Genomic DNA, 13,146 nt, shown 5'->3' with positions numbered 1-13,146 from the left:
CTGGGAGCATCAAAGGCAGAAAGTAAACCTCGGCTTTGAGACAAGCTCATCCTGAAGGCTCAGACAATCTCTCTGCAAACAGGGAGGGAGGGGGAGGGGGAGGGCCGGCCCCCCCAACCCCCACTGAATGACCCTTCTCCCTCCTATCCAGCGTGGCTCACCTAAGGATGCACACGGAGCAGCAACAGGAACAAGTGTGAACAGAAAGGCCCCCCCTCCCCCCTGAGTAGGGTGCTCAGGGCTCCTTAGGAAGGGGAGCTTTGGTCTGGCCACCAGAAGGTCCGAACAAGGGCAGCATGCTTGTGGAAAGAACAGTGGATGTGAAGTCAAGAGGAGTTGGGTGTGAATCCTGGCGCTGCCTACAGATCCCCAGGTGGCCCCCTTTCCTCAATGAGCTCAGTCCGTGGCTCACAACTTTCTCTCCTCCCAACTCCTGCCTTTGTTCTGGGGGATTTCAACACACATCCTGCCTCTCCCTCAAACCCCGAGCCTCTCACCTCCCATGACTCCCTCCTCCACCCACCTCAGCCACACTGTACAAAGATGGGCAGATCTGCGATCTCGCCATCACCCACAGACGCACCACCTCCGTGCTCGGGGATTGTGCAATCCCCCTATCCAGTCATAATCTATGGGCTTTCACCTGTCCCTCTGCCTTCCCTTGCACGACCCTACCCTCCATCTGCACCGTGACCTCTAATCCCTTGACCACTCTGTTCTCTCCTGGGCCACCCTCTCCTCTTCTCCCCATTTTGACCCCCTGGTGAACCAACTGAACTCCGCACTGCCTGACTCTTCTGAATCCTTCGGCCCTCATCATACACCCAGCCGAGGCTCAGCCTTGGATCACTCGCACCTTTGTGCCTGCGCTGCTCTCCAGAGTTACCCGTGATCTCTTAGTTTTCAAAGCCAATGGCCTTTTTTCAGTCCTCACGCTTTCTCTCTGTAGCCTCTGACACTGTCCCATCACATCTCTTCTCTCCAGGTGTTCAGGACACCAGCTCTCCTGGTTCTCCTTCTTCCTTTCTGACCGCTCCTTCTCTCTCTCCTTTGCTGGATCCTCCCCCAGATCACCCCCTCAGGCCATGGGTGCCCCTCAGGGCTCTGCCCTGGGTTCTCTCCTCCCTCTGGAGGAGAAATGGGGGGTAATCTTAGAGAGAAGGCACAACTTAAGGAGGAGGAGGAGAAAGAGCTTCTCGTAGAAGGCAGAGCTTTAGCTAAGGCTTGAAGGAAACCAGGAGGTGGAGATGAGGAAAGAGAGAATCCCAGTTTGGGGGCATGGCCAGGCAGGGGACGGGGCAGATGGGGGACAGGAGGTAGAGGGGAAGGAACAGCCAGGGCCTCCAAGAAGCAACAGGTGAGAAGACGAGAAAGGCAGGAGCAGGGAACAGCTGGACAAATGTGGCTCGTGACCCTCGTGAAGCAGAAGGGCAGCATAAAAAATGAGGAAAAGGAGTAACGTGGAGAGGCCTGGGAAGACGTTTATGACCTGGTGCGCGGTAAAGGAGCAGAGCTGACAAGGGCGCAGCACTGCGGGGGGTGGGGGGCTGGGGTGGAGGAGCGAAGAGGAGATGAGGAGCTGCCCGCCCTCCCCTTCCTTCCTCCAGTGTGGCCTGGGACGCTGAGCAGGGGACCAGACTGCTGACCTGCGTGTGAACGGCCTTTTTACTCCCAAAGCACTTGTTAAACCTCAAGAGCTACAACTATGCTAGGCATTATTAGTATTTTCCTTGACCACAACAGATGACTACCTAGTTAAGGACGGGGTGGGGGTTAAACTCAGAAAGAAAGGCTCTATGGAAACAAAAGATAGCAAGAGATCAAAAGAAAAAGAAAAGAAACCTGCCGGCGGCAGCGCTGAGGGCAAGAAGAGGGAAGGGGGCATTCGCCAGCCATGTCGCAACAGGTGGGTGGGAGCAGGGCTCACTGCATGGTTCACAAAGTCTCCATGAAGTTCACAGAATTAGAGCCCAGGAGAGGGAAGCTCGTCTGGATTGGGTGGTACTCGGCCAAGGTCACCCAGCCAGTCAGCGGCAGAGCCAGCCTCTAAACCCGGGTCCTCAGAGTCCAGATCCAGAGGAAGCTGGAAAACTGTACTTGGTCCCATCACAGGCCTCAGCTGGTACGAAGCCTTCGGCAAGTCTTGGGGTAGCCCCTGTACAACAAGGGGCTTAGGAGAGGTCATTTCCACTGGACCTGGAGGCAGGAGGATCTGAATTCAAATCCAGCTTCAGACACTTACTAGCTGAGTGGGCAAGCCACTTCACCTCTGCCTCAGTTTCCTCATATGGAAAATGAAGATAACGATAGCACCCACCTCCCCGGGTTGCTGTGAGGATATTTGTAAAAAGTATTTGGTCACAGTGTCTGGCACATTGCTTATTCCTTTCTCCCTCCCCCTTCCGCTCCAGGACAGGAGGCCTCTGGAAGAGCTCTGATTTTGCGGGGGAGCTTGACACAAGCCCAAACCAAGGCCCAGCACACACTGGATAGTCTGACCTGAGATCGGGGCAGGGATGAAGAGTTTTAAACTCCTTCTCCCTCTTCTGAAATTCCTGTTACTATTGAGGGTGCCGGCTTTGTAACCTCAGTGCCATCTCTGACGTTCCACTCTTACCCCGCCCCACTCCAGCCATCATCTCTACTTGGCAGCATCTCTTGAATCGGCCCCTTCTCTCCTCTGACCCTGTCCCCTCCCTGGTGCAGACCCTCATCACCCCAGAATTACTGCCATACCTGCCGGGGGGGTCTGCCGGCCTCAGTCTCTCTCCACTCCCATCCACCCTCCATCCAGCTGTCAGACTGACCTGCCCCAGGCACTGGTCTGACCCTTCCCCCCTTCAGGCTAAAGGAGGGTCCCTCTGGTGTTCAAAGGCCTCCATGTCCCCCCACCCCCCACCCCGGCCTTCTTCCTTAGCCTCCTCCAGTGACAGTGGCCTCCTGGCTGTTCTTGTGCAACATCACATCCTTTGACCCCAGATGTCTACACTGACTGTTCCCCATGTCTGGAACTCTCTCTCTCCTCATCCCCATCTGGACTTCCCTGGTTTCCTTCCAGCCTCGACTAACATCGTGCCCTCTACAGGCAGCCTCTCCTGATTGCCCTCAAGGCCAGCACCCGCTTCTGTCAGTTATCTGGCCTAGAACATTCATGTACATGTGTGAACACGCTTGTCTCCACGTCCTCTTCCCGGTCACACTGGGAGCTCCTCGAAGGCAGGGCCTGGTTTGGCCTTTCTTTGCCTCCCTGGCCCACGACAGGCACTTGAGAAATGCTTGTTGACTGGCTCCAATCCTCCAGCTGCCCCAGAGGAGCAGAGACCCTAACCAGGCTGGAGGGAGGCTTCCGAAGGTGCCCAGGGGGAGGTTCCAGCTGGAGAGGAGGTGGCCCTTGCCTCCCCGGGGCCCTCGGATTTCCAGACTTCCAGACTCCCAGAGGGGAAGAAACCAATTCAACTTGAACAAGGATATTTGTCTTCAAGTCCTTGTTTCTTCCAGGGCCACCTGAAGATCTCTGGGGGTTCATCCTGCATTCTCCCTCTTCAATTTGAATTGTTAAAAAATCACCTCAAACTACAAATGATCCTTTGTTAGAACCAAGACTCTGAAATCCATAGAAGCTAATCAAAGATACTGTGCTCAGCAAATGTCTTGGAAGGGTCTGGCCAAGACAGAGTTACAGGAGGAGGGAGAAGGAAGGGAGAAAAGAAGGGAGGGAAGAAGGAAGGAAAGGAGGGAGGGAAGAAGGAAGGGAGGAAGGGAAGGAAGGAAAAAGGAAAGGAGGGAGGAAGGAAGGGAGGGAGGGAGGAAAGGAGGGAGAGAAGAAGGAAGGGAGGAAGGGAAGGAAGGAAAGAGGGAAGGAAGGGAGGAAGCAAAGGAAGGAGGGAGGAATGAAGGAAGGAAAAGAAGGAAGGAGGAAAGAAGGAAGGGAGAGAGGAAAGGAGGGAGGGGGGAAGAACAAGGAGACAATCTGTTCTTAAGGTACGTGCCCCCTCCCCCTCAAAAAATTTAAATTAAATCTACCTTAGTTTACTGAATCCCAAGGGCCTGAAATCCAAAGTTTTACTTCAAATGTCAAAGAATTACTTGTTCGTCTAACAGGTGTGCCTAGCGGGGGAGACCCCTTCCCAACGTTCATCTGCAGAAGAGGACTCGGAGGAGCGGAGAGAGCCCCTCGACAGCTGTCCTCACCTCCCAGCCAGACTGGCATGTGCTCAGACTGACTCCCCAGGACACAGCCTGGAGGAGTGGGGGCAAACTGGAAGGAAGCAGGTTGGGGCTGGATGGCACAAGGGGAGTGTGGCCCGCCTCTCTTCTGGAGTGCTTCGAGCAGAAGGTGGGAGATCGCTTGCTCTATGCAGTGTTGAGGAGATCTGCTCCCACGTCTCAGCTGGACCAGGTACTCTTGAGGTACCTGCCAACTCTGTGACTCTTATTCTTTTTTTTTTTCTGGCAAGGCAATTGGGGTGAAGTGACTTACCCAGAGTCACACAGCTAGTACATGTCAAGTGTTTGGCCTGAGGCCGGATTTGAACTCAGGTCCTCCTGACTTCAGGACTGGTTCTCTAGCTGCCCCTGTGACTCTTGTTCTTTCCAGAGGAGGCCTACTGAAGCTCAGAGACTTGGCCAAGGCCACGGTGGGGTTGAAGTTCCAGCCCAAGCCTCTGGCACCAGCTCCACTGACCAGCTGCGGAGGCCTCACAGGAGGCCCCCAGGAGGCTGAGATAAGGCTTGAGCTCCTGCCATAGCACCAGCTGGTAAAGCAGCGGGAGGGGGAGTTGTTAGCTTGGAAGAGATGTTTCCGAGGGACATGAGAGTGGTCTTCAGGGCCCCAAAGGCCTGTCCTTTGGAAAGAGGGTCAGAAGTTTCTGCTTGGCCCCAGGGAAGAGGAAGGGAGGTAAAAACAGGCCAATAGAGACTTGATGTGGGAAAAGCTTCTTAATGATCTGAGGCATGAAACATATGAGAGGGCTGCCTCAGGAGGTGTTCCAGGAGAGGCCAGGCGCCCACTGCTGGGATTCTTTCTAGGGGTGGGTCGGACTGCATGGATGCTGAGATCTCTTCTGACACTAACATTCTGTGGTCTCTGAACAATCTTTGGGGGAACAATTCTTTTCACAGACAATTCAGAAGTGTGTCTGCTCCAGAGCCGCTCGCACTGCCAGGCGTACCATGAGAGTCACCGGTGAGGGCCTCCTGCGTGTGCTCCCTGGGCCTGCCAAGATGCCAACCCATGGAGAGCAAACGTCTGGGCAGCAAGGGCTGCTTCCACATGGCAGCGAGTGCCCCCCAGTGAGGAGAGACAAGAGGCAGAGCCAGGCAGGCAAGGGTCAAGGGGGCCACCTTTCTAGCCACTGGACCCAAGGGCCTCGTGTTCAGCCCTTGGGAGAAAACAGCATCTGTCACATTGCTAATGCTGCCTCCAGGTTCAAGAACAACCCAGAAGGGCTTATGGAGGGGCCGCTACCCCACGCTGGCCCATCTTCTTTCTCTTCTTGTCAGATTCCTCCCTCCCCACCCCAGCAGCCTTTATCTTTATCCTTCCCCATGCTCCCCAGCGATGTTTGCTACCATTTCTCCTCTATCAAATGGGAATAAAGATCTCTTCTGGGATTCACAGGATCCGGAGCTAGAAGGGAGCTCGGATTGTTGTGAGAACACCATGAAACAGGGCCCGGGAAAGGGCTTTACTGATCGAAGGCCCTAGCACAAAGCAGTCTGGGTTAGGCGTCCCCAGGAAGACATAAATAATGCCTATGGGACATTCTAAGCCCCTGCTCCCACCCCGAAGGCTCCACACCAAGCAGCCTTGGAGAGGAGGCTGCCAGAGATGCCAGGCCTCTTGGTAGAAGCTGCTATGCAGAATTTCACGCCGAGTTGTCTGGAGCGTACTTTCCCAGCTGACAACAGCTGGCCCAGGACCCCCGCAGAGGCGGCTCACAGTCTGCTCAAGGCTATCCCACTGGATAGGGAGTGCTTCCTGGATACCATCATACTCTGCTCTCCTCCTGGGGCTTGGGATTGGCTGCAACCATGAAAGAAAAGAAAATGGCTTTCCACGCAGACCTTCTGTCGCCAGTCAATTAAGCCACGGCTTTCACAATTCCCAAAAGGCGACAGTGATCCCTGGGCACAGTCAAGCAGCCCAGGATGAAAATATCGCAGGTGCTGCCCAACTCGCCATGGGGGTGGGGGAGGGGTGGGGACAGGAGAAGGGAGATGTGGGCTTCGAGTCTCCTGATCAGAGCCATCCCAGAGTGAAATGGGCCACCTCTGGGGGATGGTGGGGCCCCCCTCCCTGGAGGTCTTTATGAAAAGGACATCTGCTGGGGATCCTTGGTCGAACGCAGGTAGGACCAGAGGGCAATGAGGTCCCTTGGGCTCCCACAGCCCCCATTCTAGCCCAAATACACTTCTGCCTCATTTCTGCCTGTCTGAACCCTGCCTCTCCCTTCTGACCCCATGCAAACGCCACCTTCTCCAAAGGGGCTTCCCTGACATTCCCACCATCCCCGGTCTGCAAGTCACAAGGGATCTCCAGCATTGGCTGGTAACTCTCTCAAGGCCTTCAGCACGCATGCTGCCTTCTGTCATTGTTTCTGTACGTGCCCCATCTTCCCTACTGTCCTTAATGAAGGCAGTACCATGTCTCATTCTGCTTCTAACATGCTGCTAAAACCAGGGCCCTACACAAGGTATTATCTAAATAGACGATGGATACAGGCTTCATCCTATTTGGGACTCAACCTGTCACCACAGAAGGAGAAGGTTAAGAGAAGAACATCTCACCCACCTGTGCTCTTGCCTAAGTGATAAAACCACCACCATAACCACCATCATCATCACCATCACCACCATCATCAACATCGTCACCATCATCGTCATCGTCACCATCAACATCACCACCATCATCACTATCACCATTGCCATCATCATCACCACCACCATCATCGTCACCATCATTGTCACCACCACCACCACCACCACCACCATCATGACCATGATCCTTTAGGTTTACAGAGCACTTCCTGCCTTTCAAAGCACTTTATAATTACCTTCTCTTTAAACCTTCACAGCAACTTTGGAAGGAAAGCAGGGTCAGGCTTATCATTCTCATTTCACAGAGAAGGAACAGAGACCCAGACAGATGACTTGTCTAAGGTCACATGGCAAATCAGAAAAAGAGGTAGGATTCTAAGCTGCTTTTCTTTGACTCTCGGCACAGACTGCCCCAGAATCAGTTGTGGCAGGGGGAAGTTCTCAGTGGGCTCCTCCTTAAAGAGCTCTGGTCCTGGTGGCCAGACCAGACGACAGCTCAACAATCTAGTCACAAGGAGGAAGTCAATCTAGATCAGCTGACAAGCTGAGGCAGAGGATGCCAACGGACTCTATGAAGATGATCTTCGAGAGGACGCCCATCCCTGCTCTTAGCACCTTCTAGGAAATTCAAAGAAAACCCCCAAATAAATGTTGATCATTAAGAATAGGAAGCCTACACTATCTGCTTATGCTTTCTTCCTAAGGCTATCACTAATTTGTCGTACAGACTGCCACACATTCCCATCACTCTCTGGGCTTCTGTTTCCTCCTCTGAAAATGAGGGCTCTGGCCTAGGTGCCCTCTAAAGCCCCTTCCAAACCTCAGGGTCTACAACTCCCAGTTAGGAAACCTCTTCAGAAGCTATGTACTTAGCCCGTTAACAGTCATAGCAGTTTGCAGAATGATACCCAATAGGCAGGAACGGCCTGGTCTTTATCTTTGGGTCTCTAGGACTTAGCATAGGGACTGACAATCAAAGGTGATCCATAAGTGCTTGTCAGATTTGATGAAATCCAGACGGAAAGTGATCAGACGCTGCCCAAAACACAGGGCTCTCATCAGGACCCTAGGGGGCTTCTGGACTGTAATAACTCAGGCTGTGGATCTGCTACAAACACTTAACAAATTTGGAATTATGCCCCCAAATTGGTCACACTCTTCTCAGCAATACCGCTACTGGGTCTACACCCCCCCCCCAAAGAGATCAATGAAAAAGGAAAAAGATCCATACATGCAAAATATGTGTAGCAGCTCTTTTTGGTGGCAAAGAATTGGAAACGGAGGGGATGCCCATCAGTTGGAGAATGGCTGAACATTGGTATATGCTTGTGGACACTGTTGTACTATAAGAAACGAAGAGCAGGATAGTTTCAGAGAAACCAGGGAAGATTTACATGAACTGATGCAGCAGAGTGAAGTGAGCAGAACCAGGAGAACAATTTTCACGGTAACAGCAATCCTGTACAATGATGACATAGCTACTCTGATCAACCCAATGACCCCCCACACCTCCAAAGGATTTGTGATGGAAAATGCTGTCCATACCCAGGCAGAGAACTGATGGGCTCAGAGGGCAGACTGGAATACATATTTTTCCTTTATCTTTCTTGTATTTTCCCCAGAACATGGCTAATGTGGACATTGGTTTTGCATGATTCCACGTCTGTAACAGGCTTTGTACTTGTCTTCTCAACGAGTGGGACAGGAGCAAGAAGAGGGAGACACTCTGGGTCCGAACGTGAAATATAACTGAACTTTAAAAAACCACGGTGCAAGTGGCCCTTAAAAAGCAGACTGACTGTAGTTTGGGCCAAGCCGCAAATTTAGAACTGCTTGGTCAACAAGCATTTATTAAAGGACTTTATGTGGGTGCTGGTGGCCCACACAAAGTGAGGTGAGCCTTACTCTCAACTCCATAAAAGTGTGAGGGGAGAGCACTGAGAGGAGGATCAGGGTGGGCCCAATGGCCTTTGAGCTAAACCTTGAAGGGAGTCCGGGACTGATGCTCAGAGCCTGAGGCGAAGAGGGCAGGCAGCCAGGCACGGGGCACAGCCTAGGCAAAAGCACCCAGGTGGGACATGGAGGGACAGAGCAATTATGGAAAGCACTTTATAAAGAGCTGCATAAGCATAAACCGCGTCGATTATTACAGAGCTGGACCTGGCATATTCTTATTTCAGATCCTATGACGATGAGAAGGACTGGTGTAGATGAGATGGGTGCTGTCTGGGTAGCCCGAGACACTTAGCACGCTGCTGGGGAGAAGCAGGCAATCAATTAAAGCTAGCTGATGGTCGATTGATGAGATGGCACCCTCTGGGAAGAAAACTCTAGTAAAGACTACTTCAAGGGTGTTTGTCCAGCTATGGGAAGGCCTTCTGGGGACCTTGCTCACCAAGGGAAATGGCGAGCAGCAGGTGCACCCATTCCTGGTCTGCTGTCTCTCGACGGTCAGTGATGAGGGTGTAGGGGGTAGAGGGGATGGGCAGAGAAGCCGCGTTTCATGTCAGTGGATATGAAGTCATGTGACTGACCCCCTCCACCATCAAATCCCCTTGACTCAAAGACCCTGCTGGAGGAGGTGAAGGTGGTGGTCTGCTGTAGTGACTCTTGGATGTCGAAATATATCACTGTCCCTCTGGCAACGAGAAAGAAAAATGCTTTAACGCCTGCTGCCGCAGAGAAACGTGCTGGCGAGTGGATTTGGGGAGGCTGGCCCAACCTCCTCTGAGTTTTTCTTTTGGCAGGAAGGGCAGATTATTCTCAGCAGGTCACAAGCACATACAGTTTGGCCTCCCCATCTGTTTGTCAGCACCCTCCCTCATAAGCTGTAGAGAAGGGAACCCCCCATTCATCCACTTGCCTTTGTCCGTAAACATTACTGCCCCAATTCCTGCTGGGTCCGCTCTGGGCAGACAGGAACTTTCCAGGGATCTGATCATAGCCAAGGCATTTCCCCATATGATCAGTTTAATGAAAGACGGGCTTCAGACAGAGGAGGAGTATTATTCAGGAAAATTATGACTCCTTGTCCATAAATAGGGCAAACTTGGCCTAAAATAGTCAGGCTTGGGCTCTGTCGGGTGCTCTGGGCAATTAACAAGGTCTCTGGCCAGAGCAGAGGCACAAGAGAGGGTCTCCACTGTGCACATCAGCACTAAGATGTCCTTCCCAGAGCAGAATGGGGAGGCTGCTGGCTTTCCCTGTGGGGCTCAGCCTGAAGGAACAGGTCTTTTCAACAGCTAAGCACCCCCAAACCTCCAAGGAAACACTCACATTCTTCTGTACAAATGAGGGCACATTCCACCCACAAACCCCTGCAGGGTTACATGGTGGGGCTTTGTGAGGGCCACTGTGAGGGCTCCTGAAAATGGGAAGGTGCCCAAATGCCACTGGGAGCTTTTCTCCTCAGGATGATGGGGCCCCACCAGGTTGGCATTCAGAACCGGAAGGGCACCATCTGGGCAGCCTGGCCCATACTGTTGCAGCTTCTTCCCCCAGAGCCCAGGCTTCACACGGCCATGCCCGCCTGGGAGGGGCAGATGAGACTCCAGATGCCGATCCCCTCTTCCCAGCCCAGACTCCAGCGGGCACTAAAAGGCTATCTTTGTGCAGAACAAATGGACCGAGGACACTCTGTTCTCTTCTCATTCCTCCAGAAACGAGAGCCAAGAGATATGTTTTCCATTTTTAAACTTGACTGAGCGCCGGAGGAAAAGGGCTCCTCCCTGACCGTGTTCTCGGCTTTGTCAATGAATGATGATGCACAGGTGGGAAGAGGAACTCGGCCAGGCGCCAGCAGTGGGGGAAGGGGGTGGTCTTGGTCACTGGTGGGCACAAAAGAGCAATCAGACGAGGAGAAATTCACAGAGCAGCCAGAGCTGAAAGGGCAATTCTGGCAACCTGGTCAGAGACCTTGTCCCTCCCCCCACCCCCAATGCCTTGTACATGGGACCTGGCCTCTGCATTCAGCAGGCCGTTGACCAGGAGAAGCAAGCGCACAGTCCAAGTGAGCGTCATGGAAGAGCAGGTCACCACGAGATGCTTGGGCTGAGGTCATGAGTCAGGGCACCGCAGGCCGGCCCAGAGGATTCCACTGACTCCTTCTAGCACTAAGAGTGTAGAGTTCCCCATCACTTGGGACAAAGCGCGCGGTTCTTTAGGAGCTCCCAGAGGGAGTGGAGAGAGGCGCTCATCTTCCCCGCCAGAGTCAGAGATGCACAATGACCAGGAGACAAGAAGTCACAGAGCCCAGGCTCCTTGAGCTGGGAGGGACCTCAGAGGTCGTAAACCCCAAGACACTCCTTTTAAAATTTTTTTATTTTTACAGATGTGAAAACAGGCACAGAGAGGAAAGCTCATTTGCCCAAGGAAATTCAAGGCAGTAAATAATTCCAAACTGATGTTTTAGGCTAAGTAATAGGAAAGGAACCCAAGTTTTTCCAAAGGTGGGATGAAAAAATTAGAAAATAGGCCTGGAGTTTCAGCAAGTTTGGGGCTGGCTTCTCACTCTCTGGACAATTTTCCAACCACCGGCAAATGCAAGCAACTCTGACTTCTGGGAGGCATCGGAGACAGTCTGGCTACCCAGAGCCATATAAGAGCACTGAATCTTCAGCAGTGTGCCTGGCTATAGCCATGTAGGCCAATCCTCTCATTCCCTGGGCAGGCCAGGAGGGGGTACTGGGACCCATTCCTTCGGCTTCCAGGCCAGAGACCTTTCCACTGCCTCCCCTCTGACTTGGTCATCACTGTAATTTATTAGGCTCCTGGGTGCAGGGAGAGGAAGCAGGGCTGACACCTCCCTCAGATACGGCTAAATGAGGTACGTTTCAGGGTCCACCTTTAACCGCCGTGTGAAGTAAGGAGTACAAGCACTATCAGCCCATTTTGTGGATGAGAAAACTAAATTCATGGAGATGAGGCCATGTGCCCAGGATGGCCCCGTTGCCTGTGTGGGGAGGGGCTTGGGCTCATGCCTCCTGACCCCAAGTGTAGCACTCCAACCCTCTCTCCCAGCTGCCCCAGGCTGGCCTGCAGCAGGTGAGTTTGGGCCCAGAGCATCTTTGCAGACCATCTGCTGGGATGCTGAGGGGGAGAGTGTAAGCTGCGATCTGAGCTAGTGGAGGGAATGCCCACACTCTGAAAGCACAGGCCCCCAGTTATTGATCCAACAGCTGTTTTCTGTTCCCAAAAAGGGCAAAGAAAAGAAACTCAACAGCTGAGATACAGAGTGAGTGTGTTACCAAGATGGTCAACACTGGAACAGGCCCTGGTGGGAACTGTGGAAATCTTGGGGGTTTTGAAGAGACCATCACCATTACCAGTGCCGGGAGTCTGGCCCTGAGCTCATGATGTCCAGCACACGGCACCCCCGTCCCCTACCCCCCCCCCATCAGCTTACTCTGACAAGCTGGGATCTCACAGTATTTCCAGTAGATGCCATCCTCATGCTCGGCCACATAGCACCAGGGACTTACATCTCCATCGGGGTTCCTGTCAAGAAAAGAAGACACAGAATCCCATTTCAGGCATTGTCAGTGATATTTCTGGCTTCGCTCCTTCAGCCTCCTAATATTCCAGACACCTCCCCTTGCTGTGAGCCCCTACCAGCGCAGGAGCCATGACATATATGCCCATGGTGGACTGTTTTGGAGGAAGCCAGGAAAGGGAGGAAACATCTCCGCACAATTCCAGAGTCACGAGCTAGTTCTTGGGAGGTGTCTGTTGTGGTCCAGCTGGTACCACAGCCTGTGCTTAGAGGTAGCCATCCCAGAACGAGGGCTGCCCTCTGCCCCGAGAAGACCACAGCTAGGGTATTGTGTTCAGTTCTGGGAACCACATTTTAGGAAGGTTGCTGACAACTGGGAGTGTGTTCAGAAGGGCAATGGGGGAGAAGAGTGGAGGCAATGCCATCATTCTAGCAACAGCTGAAGAACTAGAAACCCTCAGCCTGGAGAGGAAGGGACTGGGTGTGGAGGGAAGCTATGGTCACTCTGTTAGAAGACATGGAAGAAAGATTAAATGCACTCTGCCTTGCTTTCTGGGACTGACAGGCGAGTGACCAAGACACCCGGGGCCTCAGCATCCTCCCTGTAACACGGCGGGCTTGGACTCAGCAGCCTCCAGGGCCCCACCCAGCTCTGTAGCGAAGATCTTATGAGCCCCAAATAGCCAGAGATGTCCCAAAATGGGACAGGATGCCTTGAGAGAGAGAATGAATTTCCCAATGCTGGAGGTCTTTAAGTGGACGGGGCCACCTGGGAAGGGGAAAGGTTGGATGAGACGGCCTCTGACCTTCCTTCCAGCTCTAAAGCTTTATCACTC

General features: G+C 53.0%; 1 protein-coding gene across 1 annotated transcript in view; it reads right to left on the bottom strand.

Moving 5' to 3' along the window:
• The window catches only part of KREMEN1 (kringle containing transmembrane protein 1), a 49,178-nt gene that overhangs the window by 14,665 nt on the left and 21,367 nt on the right, over nt 1–13,146 (bottom strand). The window contains exon 3 of the mRNA XM_020996598.2: nt 12,224–12,315. Within this exon, the coding sequence (XP_020852257.1) occupies nt 12,224–12,315 (92 nt within the window). The remainder of the gene's footprint in view (nt 1–12,223; nt 12,316–13,146) is intronic.

Source organism: Phascolarctos cinereus, unplaced genomic scaffold (assembly GCF_003287225.1).
Source record: "Phascolarctos cinereus isolate Bilbo 61053 unplaced genomic scaffold, phaCin_HiC Scaffold_4;HRSCAF=312, whole genome shotgun sequence".
In the NCBI taxonomy this organism is placed as follows: domain Eukaryota; kingdom Metazoa; phylum Chordata; class Mammalia; order Diprotodontia; family Phascolarctidae; genus Phascolarctos; species Phascolarctos cinereus.
Note: the sequence above shows the minus strand (reverse complement) of the source record. Positions and strands in the feature narration are given on the sequence as shown.